Consider the following 12,212-nt stretch of genomic DNA (forward strand, 5'->3'; position numbering starts at 1 on the left):
GTGCTGACAAACGTAGAAACATAATCGGAAGCTATATTTAACAACAGATCAAGCCCCCAGTCTGGTTCTAGCAAGATGACATCAGCAATATGTCTCGTGCCACAGCTTTTAGGGCCATCTTCTCCCAAACTGCTTTAGATTCAGGTACAGTAGGGTTTGCACATCCATTTTCCAGGGAGAACGGCTCATTTGACTTCCATGAGTTTTACACGACATAATGTCATAAGCCTTCTATGAATAGACTTTGTGACTATTACATCGCATTGGGGCTGTATCATCCTGTATGAATACACAGATGGTGGAGTGAGCGAGTATGGTTTTACTTCGCTTTTAGCAATATTCCAGCAATATTACGGCGGGGGACACCAGAAATGGGCTTCACACATTGTACATGTTGTACCCATGTCGGGAATCAACCCGTGTCTTTGGCGTGAAGAGCGAACGCTTTAACCACTAGGCTACCCGACCACCCCTCACGGATGGTGGAGGAACACCAGTGATAATCTTTCTTAGTGGTCTCTATGGACTTTGCATACATGTCAGCAATTGTATTGTGACTGACTGATATCCATCTGAGATAGGACAGAAGACAGACATAGCAGTATGTTTTTAATCAGAGTTGACAAGCATTAACACACCAATCCATCTTTACAATCCACAAAACTTGCAACTACAACTCAAATAATTATGTACATGTAATTCTGTTTTTAAAGCCAAAATACTAAATCTTTATATACCAACACATTACGATATCAACAAACTAGTCTCCAATCAATCTCATAACTTTAACAAATCTTTGGGTGCTAGTTCCATGGTCTCATGCTTTACTGTACAACACTAAATTTTCGAGATTTAATTTCAAATAAAAATTTGAATTTACAAACATGCATGTTACAGAAGAGATTCAGTAGAATGTTTTACATATAAATAATTCATTTCCCAATTTACCACAAAGTAGCGGTGTTAACAGCCTTTCTTCTGATGAAGCATGTAACTTTGACTAAAACATATACATTTACCTACGCTACAGATGCTTACCATGTAGGTTACTGAATTATACTCATATATACATGTATACTCATAAACTTTAGCAAAAATATTAAACAACCAAAATACAACCAACAGTTTACACAAAATGTACAGTATCCCAATAAATTAGGCACATCACCTACAAGCTTAAATGGCGACATTTTTAGCACAATTTAGGTGATGTGAACAATGAATGCATTAAATGAAGAAATGTATGGGCATGACATTCATATACCTTGGAAACACTCTGTCGAGAAAAGAAAGAAAGAACTGTTACACCATATTGAAAATGGTCAAAAGTGAAGACAAAATTAATTCATTGTGTCGATATAAAATAACAATTGGTTTAAGCAATTGAAGAGACAGAACAAATTGATTACAAGCAATATCTAGATTTGTCGTGGTGGTTGGTGTTGGTTCTATACTGTGGATGAAGGCTGCCTTTGACGACAATGACATTCCAGTCATATAATGACTAGCCATTACATCAGTATGACAAGTTTTCATATGAAAGCACGCAAACATCTCATTACATAATCAAGACTGTGCACATGTGAAAGCGTTAGCGTGAGTTAGAAAGATACAATTGCATTCCTAGAAAAATAACATCTCTGCAAGTCGAGTGAACATGATAAACTGACAATGGAAGGTCAGCAGCCACAGGCAAGTTCCCTAATCATAGCTTTCCATAAGGGTCATGCTAATTCAGTGTGTCTGAAAAAGGTTCACATTTGTGCACAACAAACATCGGACTCTAAATGCCCCATCTTCAATTATCCAGTACCATATCCCCATTTTATTAGGATAAATATCGTAAAAGAATGGAGATCCAATACACTGGAAAATGATGGATGACTACTTGTGAACTTAATCTTGTCCTTCAGCATCAATCTGAAGATTCAGACTATTAACTGAATTTACGAACTTGGGCTTCAGACGAGCGGCTGAAGTCACTGAGTGTTCGAACTCCAGTCCTATCATCTTAATCAAATTTGGCCTTGAACACAAGGTAACACAGTGACAAGAACAATATATCCTTGATTGTGAACAATCACAATACATACACCGTGTCATGGTCACAATATAATATGGTGCTCGTTGGATGAACGGAGAACATTGGCATCACAAGATATGATATCTAAAGTGTTGAAACGTGAAACGCAAAACATATACAGGTAGTTTATCTAAGACAAGATTAGCGACATTAGTTTCACAAAGACAATCTACCAATAATTGTTCAACACAAACATTAACATACAGCCCTATGGAAAATGACATTTAGGGAACTTCCCACTGACTGTAACATGAAGAAAGTGTGGTGACATGTCACTTGTGATGATCCTGGGGTGGGTGTATAATAGGTTATAGACAATAATAAAATATTGCACACATGAATCAACCACTCCACAACAAATGAACTGCTAAGGAAAACGTATATTCAACATCATCTTTCCTTTCATACTCACAAGGTTAGAATGACTTATCTGTTCATATGGGAGAGCAGCTCAACAAGCTAAGCTTATAACGGTAGTGTACTCATTTGGGAACAATAACCAATACCTTATCAATACTTTTATCTTGAAAGTTCATTAAGATTTCAACATCGCAGCCTCATGAGTAACTATCTCCAGAGTATCACACATATCAGAATATTATCAGAAATAATTTCTGTATAATACTACAACCAATGAGCTACGTTTTTCTGAATACATGCCCGGAAAACATATCCGTTTCAATGCATGTTGGCTTCAGAAGATAGTATACCGTAGTGAAGTCTTTCTAACCTTATTCCCTGAATGTACAAATGATCTTCAGATATTAGATGATTCTCCATAATAAAATATTCCATAGAAATAAAAAAGAAAACGGAATAACAGTAATAAAAATCGACAAATATCAGTTTCTATGACTCCATCTCTGTTTACACATGGCAGTGGTTGAGCCTGGAATGGTTCATCAACGTATAGTGGTATCAAATGACCTTCACCCTGCAGCACAGCAGCAGAGGATTGTGGGATATGTAAACAATGCATAGATGGAGATCGGTGTGTATAACAGTCTTCTAGTTTCATCAGGATGACCTATACCAATGCACATTCAGACTTCAAATCAGGATGGCTGTACTCATTTGGTACGTGGCAAGTTTGAAATCTGAATATGCCAATGACCTTGGATTCATTGGCCATCATGATCATTCATGATTCAACTAAACCGTAACAACAACTGTAAATGGTGATTGTGCAGGGTAAGCTTATTGGTTAGAAAACAGTCGCCATCAGATCGACTTCAGGATGTTGTTGAGGTAGGTGATGGTATACCCCAGTCAGAGATATGCTGGATCTCACACAGATCACGTCATCGTGGCTTATTGCAAAAAAAAGTGTGCAAAATGAAATGACTCAAAATGTTAATCTGCTTAACAAACTCATAGATACTATTTAGCACTGGCACAATTCAAATCTAAGTACCAAAGTTACTTCACCCCTTCCCTAAAGGTTTTCGCTTCACAATATTTGAGCAAATATTGCTTAAAGCTGCACTTGCAGTATTGCAGCTATTCACAGCTACCATTACTTGTTTCGAGCCCAATAAATGTGATGAGGCATCGACTTTTACATTCTACTTAGTAGGACACACAATGTAAGCTCACTCTTACATGTAACATTTGCAATATATTTTGAGCTACCTGCCCTCTATCCACATGTAAAACTATTAAAGAAAATTCTGACACCTCAGAAGGTTAATAAAATAAGCAGATATGAGATACAAAATACTTTTTTTCTTTTTTTCCCCAAATCAGTGAAAAGATCAACCTTTTGAATATCATGTAGGAACATCAAATCCTGAAATATCTTATCGTGATACGGAATGTGGAAAAGATGGACAAGACCCAGCAATCATTATCTTCATGTCCCTGACATAAACCATCTGAGCATTGTAAAAAGATGTCTCCTGTAGCCATTCTTGTTTCCACAAAATTTCATCTATTGGTGTACATTTCCAAAATTTCATTGTTTACCACTATGTTGAATTCTTGGGACATGTAGTTTTGAGTGGACACGCTTTCAAATACTTTCGGGAATAACACAAATTGATTAAATTATTATCAATATGTACAGACATGGTACATGCAGGATTGGGAATAAAACATGGAGGTAGATACAACAATCGAGTATTGTTCGCACGCTTCACATAACATATTAACATTCTCCTGGAGGTTCCATCATACATGCATGACTTGCAAATATTTTCTATTTCCTCCTCAAAATCTATGGTGTTGAATTTCTTTTCAATTTCCATTCGCAATGATTAAATATCAAGCAGCAAACATTTCTCACTCAGTTTCAAAGTAGGAAACTTAACAATTTCCTTGTTACTTTTGGTAGAAACTAACATATTTTAGTCCCTAGGATGTATACTACTCAATAGAAGTTAAAGAACACCCGATTTGTCATATGACAATAGTTAATCTGTCAAGGCTGGTGCGTATTGCAACACAGCCTTCCAGTTGTGTGTGTTCTCTAACTTGTTTTGAGTACTATACATAAGACTTTTTAATACAATAAACCAAAAATCAGGTTGAATAAGCATCACACATTCATACCCCATGCCCTGTCAACCTTTCAGAGGGCAGTGGAGTTTAAATACACAAAAGCAAACATTGTCAATACATGTACAATAGAACCCAAGGTTTTAAATAATAAAACTAATATTAATAATGTACATACTGTATTACGAATTATCTTAATACACTTAGACACAACAGATGTTGGTTGAAGATACTCTTGCATCTTGTTATTGCTGCCAATCATATTGGTCAGTGAATAGGAAGATCCTTTACGCAGCAATTCACTCTACCCTTAACAATACACAGCATACAAGCAAACTGTAATGGAAATATGTTTGCCTAATCAGATTTTATGTTTAGGACAATTTATGGTGACAATGTGATGTGAAAAAATGTTATATAAATTACAGGTAAAGATATAAAGTGGAAATAAACATGTCTGACCCAATAAAACTACACTCCAAAGTTCATACCTCTGTTCAAAAAGATTTGAATAAATGACGAAACCTGTGAGACATACCCACAGTCCCCAATTCAAAGACACCGAAACTTCCAGGGCATTGGTTGGATGTGTTATATGCATCTTAAATGCCTCAAACATGTGAATGGTTCTCTACCACAAGGCTCCCATATGTCAATATCATTCACTCTATGAAAATGCTAAGTATATCACATAGCCTAGCCTAGGACTCCCAAGTCCATCTGTTTCACGCACGCACGCACGCACGCACGCACGCACGCAAGCAATCAAAATATAAAAATAATAAAAACCTTAGACAACCTTAAATACCCTGTTTAACATAGCAATTGTAGCACTACTGCAGTCACAAATCTACATAAAGGTGTAGGAACAATGAGAATCATAGCACTACAAGTACAATTTCAAACAGGGCCCAACCTCAGTAGAACATTAAGAAAATCAGTGAAGCATTAGTCAAAACCCAAAGATATGATCCCTCTAAACATCACCGATCACCGACTTTATTCCACAAAGAAAAAATTCTGCATGTTCCTTATGGAGATGAGTATATATGAATCCATAGAAAATTCCTTTTGGAGGTTCACACAGGAGTGTACTGTATTGGGTCAGACAAGGTTCAGACCTGACATCTGAACAAGTTTTAGATCATTGAAGATGTGTATGCATTTAAACAGCATTTCTGCAATGGTGGGACAAATATCCATATAGCTGGGACATCATAGTACAAGTGTTCTCAAAAAATGTTCAACCACCTGAGATTTTGCCAGCAAGCCATATTTTACTTTCCTTTAGTGTCTGACAATTTTTATTACCGATTAAATATTTTGACCTTGTATCACACAATTATATGTATTGTGATGTGCAGTAGTCTTATGAAAGATCTACATTAACAGTGAAAAACAATTTGACTGTCACTTCTTGAAAGGTCAGACATCTGAGGACAGATCATACAGGACTGACAAATCGTCACGTCTTAATTTCCTATGCAGGGCATTTGGAGAGAGAAAAACACCTGTCCTGAATTTGATAGTTTTTTGTGAACACTTGACAACAGTAATGGTGGTGGTAACAACGTGCTTCATCACAGACATTGACCAAAGTCTGTAATTCAATTCCCCCTGCTAGCTGCCTAGGGTTGATGTCTGCAATATAGTAACCAAATAGTTGCTGCCTTTGGTGATCCCTGGAATTGTGCAGTATTACCGGTACTTGATTATCAGGTATTTAACTGTTACTGCTGTTGTTTGTTGTTCCATAAAAACCAATCCCATTCATACAAGAAGCTGTAGGGACAATGCCTTAAGTTGTCCTAAAGCTGTGAATTCATTCTGAGCAATTTGTAACAATGATCTTCACACATTTGTCAAATCCTGTAATGGCCCTATATGTGATCACAGTTCACTACAGCAATAACTGTTTAGTGCCCACATGGTTTTTGAAAATATAAGAATTAACAGTCATTTTCAAAATTTGCCATTCATCAGTCAAGGTTCTGAATAAAGGATGTAAGTATAACAATATTTATTATACAAAATTGTGCTAGGTTTGACGGCACAATGAGCCATTTGTATTGTTTGTGTTCTCGCTGAGTAGTATTTCTGCTACTGCTGCTTGTTCTCCGGAAGTAAGAAGATCCATGTAACACCTGAGGGGAAAATGGGATTTTTTGTCGTTACGGTTCTCAACAAACAATGACACACATCACATTCACAGAAACTCTTCTGATAACAACAACAGATATAGTCATGTGACACACAGTTCATAAATTAAGTGTTCTCTTCAATATATTACAATATGATGCCCACCCACGCGCAGGTTGGATGAAAATGCACATGTACGCGAGCACAGCCTAGACTTGAGAAGCAGCAGGTGGATCAGCAAAGTCTGGGCGATACGGCACTGTATCACCTGCCTCCCATCGGGTACTGCTGCCAACCAGAGTTACTCAGTGGTGGCATCTGTTGGCCATACTGTGGCCGGAGTCCACCCTGGTTCATGGAAAAGTTCAACGGTGGTGCATTCAATGGAGGGAAGGACATCCTGCTGGCCGAGAAGTCACTACGAGGGCCTATAGGTATGTTGTTGGATGTGTAGGCAGGGATGCGGGGGGCCCCACTGGGTGGAGTGGACATCGACGGGGGCATACGTGATCCTTGGTTGCTTGGGTTGGGTAATGAGGGAGCTTGGTTCAGTCTCTGGGGAGGGGCGGATAATGGGGGAGGTGGGTAGTTCAGCTGTGGGGGTACAAACTCTTGAGGGTTTCCACACCCAGGTGGCATTGACCGCTGCATGTCGGGGTATGGGGAGCGTGGCATCTCCCCTTGGTGACGCAAGGGGGAATTCATGGAAGGACCTTGTACGCATGGACGTGAATTGACATTATATGCTGGACCCACTGAATTTGGTCTCTGTGAAACACCCATTCCAGAACTAGGCATTGGTGGACGTGGAAGGGCATTGGTATTTTGATGTGGTCCCACAGGCATGGAATTAGAGATGGGTGAATTGTTATTACAAAGAAGAGGCCTTTGGAACATTGCGTTGGGTGGGGGGCGACTCAAATCAGGTAATGTAGGAAATGGTGCTGAGACATTTTGTCGGGGCTGGTTGATAGGTGTTCCAGGGTTGACAGTATTGTTAAATGACGATCTGTTTGGAGGGGGGTGATTCAAATTGGGCATTTGGGGCATTTCATTGTAACTGCTGCTCTGGAATCCTTGTGGTAGATGTTGTAGCTGCATACCAGGGAGAGGAACAGGGTCAGATGGTTTGGGACCCGATGGCAGAGTGGGTGGGGCTGGGGGCACAACATCCTTTCGGGGAGGGAATGAGTAGTTGTTGAATGGTGAACCAGTTAATCCAGAGGGAGGCCCAATGTTTACACTGGAAGTCGGTGGTGGAGTATTCATCATCATCACACCTCCTCCACTGAAGCTATTGTTGTTAACAACATGTATATTGGCACATGTAGCGGAACTGTTAGTTTGTATTGGACTCCCTGCAAAGGCATTAACATTATTATTGGTTAGCCTGTTGGTATCACTGGATTTATTCCAATTGATGTCTCTCGTATAGAAACTATTAGTCTGCTGCTTGTTTGAAGGTGAGTTTTTGGCAGTTAAGTTGGTCTTGCTGAGCTGCACTGCACTGCCATGCTTTGCCTTCTTGCGTTCATCATCACTACTGTCACTTGACAAACTACTCAGACTACTACTGCGCCGCGAACGGCTGCGTGATGAACTCCTACTACGACTGCCACTACTTGACCGACTTCGGCTCCGAGAAGAGTAGCTATGTGAGCGAGAGCGACTCCTGCCCATACTCTCACTACGACTCCTACTTTTCCTACTATGGTCCTTCGGGGAGCCTGGGGGTGTACATGGCCCCTTTCTTTCAGAAGGGGGTGAACCTGGTGGGGTTCTGGGTCCCGTAGACGATGACCCCGGGGAGCGACTAGTGGTGGAAGATACACCTTGAAGTTTGGCACACTTAGCTAAAGCTGAACTCCCAAATGAACCCATAGGCTTTTTCACCCCCGAAAACATGCCTTTCCCATCCATTCCTCGCATACAGTTTGTAGATTTGGCATATTTATTTAGTGGTGGTGTCCCATAAGCCTTGCTAACAGATCGAGTAGGATCCTCACTCAAATTCTTCCTTTTTAACTCTCGATTGCGATCTAACTCTGATGAAGCAAATGCTACAAGTGCATCGAAGCCACTGTTAATCTGAGCCTGCCAGTTTTTGGTGGTGGGAGATCCACTCTCAGCCTTCTGCACCTTAGAACCTGCAATACATAAGGATTGCAGTTGAGCTTTAACCACTGAAATCCCTAATTAAATTAATCCATGTACTATGATCATATTTATTTCTTGCGTTTAATTAACTAACTCATTTAGCCTCCATTGCTTATAATATTTAATTAGTACCTCAGCATAGATAATTCTGCAGTTATTTCCACGGATTAGTTTTCAAATATGTAGGAACAAAGTTGAAATATTCAAAGGAAGCATTGTGCAGAGAAGCAGGAAGAAATAACACTCTAATACACACCACACAGCAGTGCAAAAAGCATGGCACAACCATAAAAAACAACAACTACATAAAACAAAAAACTATGACCATCAAAAGATCAAATACAAAACAAAATAATGAGAACTGTACATACTACTGGTTAAACAGGTCCTAAATTTATCGTTTTTGTGTTCAATCACTATGCCTCAAAATAAATGAATACAGCAGTTCCAATTTCAAAAAATTAAAATTAGGTTCATCAGTATTACCGGTAATGACTTTATTAGGAACTTTTTTCAATACTGCCTGATGAAAACAAAAGTGCCCCAAAGTTAAGTATCAAGTTTAATTGTAAAGATTTCCAATCAATATTAGACATGTAATTTGAATAACCTAAAGTTTCACGTATGATGGTTAAATTGCTAGTAGCCAAATTTCCCCAAATTCAGTTCTTGTGGTTAAATGTGGACCTGTGTCTCAGCATCTCCTAACATCCTAATTAGCTGTCAGCTCACAAGATAAACAATTTGTAAGTGGAATTCAAATATCACCTAAACTCAAGTTTTGTTATCAAATATCCATCAGACAAAATCACATAAAACATTCTTGGTACTATCCTATTGTAATACATATCAAGAGCCTGTAATACATATTAAGAGCCTGTAATACATATCAAGAGCCTGTAATACATATCAAGAGCCTGTAATACATATCAAGAGCCTGTAATACATATCAAGAGCCTGTAATACATATCAAGAGCCTGTAATACATATTAAGAGCCTGTAATACATATTATACTATTACACATATTATCACTACCTTAACTTAAAATATTGTCATATTGTTAAAATAATAACAGCCAAAAAAACCTTATTTGTTTTTATTCAAGGTTCATACATTTGGACTGATTTATCTCACTTAATATTCATAAGCATCTCAAGTGAATACCAGTAAATGATGTTTCTTCTTGTCAATGATATTTTTTGCTGCTCTTATTATCTGCTCCACCCAATTTAGTGTGTGTGTGTGTGTGTGTGTGTGTGTGTGTGTGTGTGTGTGTGTGTGTGTGTGTGTGTGTGTGTGTGTGTGTGTGTGAGTGAGTGAGTGAGTGAGTGAGTGAGTGTGTGAGTGAGTGAGTGAGTGAGAATTGAAATTGCACTTAAAACCACATCACTGACGGACATGCTCAAAGTGCTAGCAGCATATATACATACCGGTACATGAAGATACAACAGTCTGTATGAATGTCACTGGGAGTAGCGTTGGAGAAGATAACTACCGTATTCGAAGTAATAAGCGCCCAGGGCGCTCTCAAAATTAGGAATAGGGGGTGCTTATTAGAATATTATTTTGAGTTGAAAGATCGTAAATTTTGTGGTTTATGCTAACAGCCTGAAATGTTTATATACGACAGATATATTTTTCAAGAATTTAATTGCCCATAATTAAGGGTGATATAACACACGAGTGCGTATTATACACGAATAAATAAGTCTTGTGTACATTGATCAATCGGAAGGGGTGCTGATTGGGATTGTTCACTCGCCAATATATTAGCAAATATCGCCGTGGGCGCTTATTAGAGCGGGGCGCTTATTACGTCGAATACGGTAACCATTTTTCTTACTCATAGTGTCCATAAACTTCTACTTATTAAATTGGATATTATTTATTTTCTACATTAGAGTATCTATCATATGCCGATTTTCTCCAATCCTTATAAGGCCACGAAAATTCAGGATCAGCATTAATATTGTTGAAATAAGTATAATTACCAGTACAACATAGCTGAGTGTTCCCTAACAGTGAGCCAGGTATTGACAGCTAAACACATTTCACAAGGTTATCTGTTCCTTACAAAAGATGAGTGTTTCGTCAGCTATGTATTCAAAGGTTTGGGGTATTTTAGGACCTGGGTTGAGAGTATATATCCCTCCCACATGCGTGCATAACATAGAGATATTCACTGTCTTCGTTTCTTTGGTTGAAAAAGCTAAGATACACATTTGATAAGAATAAGCTCTAAAGTTTTGTGTTAAATAATTAATGTTTTTCATCTAGCAATTAGTGTTTGGAAATCTGTCAGAGGAAATTTGCCAGGACAGATCCTTACGCAGGGATGAGAATGGAAGATTTGTGGCCACTAAAATTTGTGGATCAGCAGAAGATTCTCACCCCTGCTTAAGACAGGCAGTTTCTAAATTCACTGGATACAAATAAATCATCTTTCTGTGCTTTATTTTTGATTGGTCATTTCAACAGGTCGTAAAAAATATATATTGAATATCACATGTGCAAGTGACATTTCAAATGATTCAAAGATAAAGCTAACCTCTCCTTATTATCCAGGAATATTTGACTGTCAACCAAATTTGTTTGTTTTCTCAACTCGTTAGATACAAATAGATTTGCTGATTACACAACTGTTACAAAGCAAAGATAAGCATTAATGTTCCTCCTGCATAGAAGAATCTTGAGAGTTGGTTAAGCAGGTCAATGCAGCAGTTTTATTCTGTATAAAGCATACATTGTTATAAGCACGAAAATGCTTCGTTATCATTTTTGGTTAGGTTGTTTTACATGCAATTTTGATTGTTGGCTCTTTTAATTAATACGATGTCCTCGATCTGATCATGAACTCATTCCAGCAAATTCTTCAACCAGGCGCTCAGTGAATGGTACATTATAAACAAGGATTTATCTAGGATTCAAAACTAAGTGACCCTGTCAATCACTTTAGAAAAAAGAATAACTATTTTATTCAAATTTGGGATTTTCTTCAAGTTCTTATTTCCATAAATTCATAGATAATTTAACATTGAATAATGAGACTGCATTCTATGCAATAATATAACACTAAGTACTGAAAGCTCTTCCTCTTTATTGGTCCTGTTATCCATGAAATACAGGTTACTTTTACAAAGCCATAGTATTAGTTACCATGGTTACATGTCTTCGTTATTACAAGTGGGAATTTATAAATTTTAATTCAGGTCAAATATTGGTCGAATGAGCAGGACTGGATAAATCCCTGTGGTACCTATTTTCCAAAATCAAATTTTGATAGTTTATTTACCACATCACAATTCAAATCTTGGTAGCCAATTTGATACTCTAATT

General features: G+C 38.0%; 1 protein-coding gene across 10 annotated transcripts in view; it reads right to left on the bottom strand.

The window, feature by feature from the left end:
- Nucleotides 1-596: 596 nt before the first annotated feature.
- LOC124114522 (histone-lysine N-methyltransferase, H3 lysine-79 specific-like) overlaps nucleotides 597-12,212 on the bottom strand; it is a 50,430-nt gene continuing 38,814 nt past the window's right edge. For 8 of the 10 annotated variants that reach the window (XM_046475140.2, XM_046475138.2, XM_046475137.2 and 5 more), the window contains one exon: nucleotides 597-8,865. In XM_046475140.2, the coding sequence (XP_046331096.2) occupies nucleotides 6,983-8,865 (1,883 nt within the window). In that variant the 3' untranslated portion in view covers nucleotides 597-6,982. The remainder of the gene's footprint in view (nucleotides 8,866-12,212) is intronic. The other 2 variants (XM_046475143.2, XM_048399514.1) reach the window with 2 other exon arrangements.

Source organism: Haliotis rufescens, unplaced genomic scaffold, assembly GCF_023055435.1.
Source record: "Haliotis rufescens isolate VD_foot unplaced genomic scaffold, xgHalRufe1.0.p SCAF_2, whole genome shotgun sequence".
NCBI classification, from domain to species: Eukaryota; Metazoa; Mollusca; class Gastropoda; order Lepetellida; family Haliotidae; genus Haliotis; species Haliotis rufescens.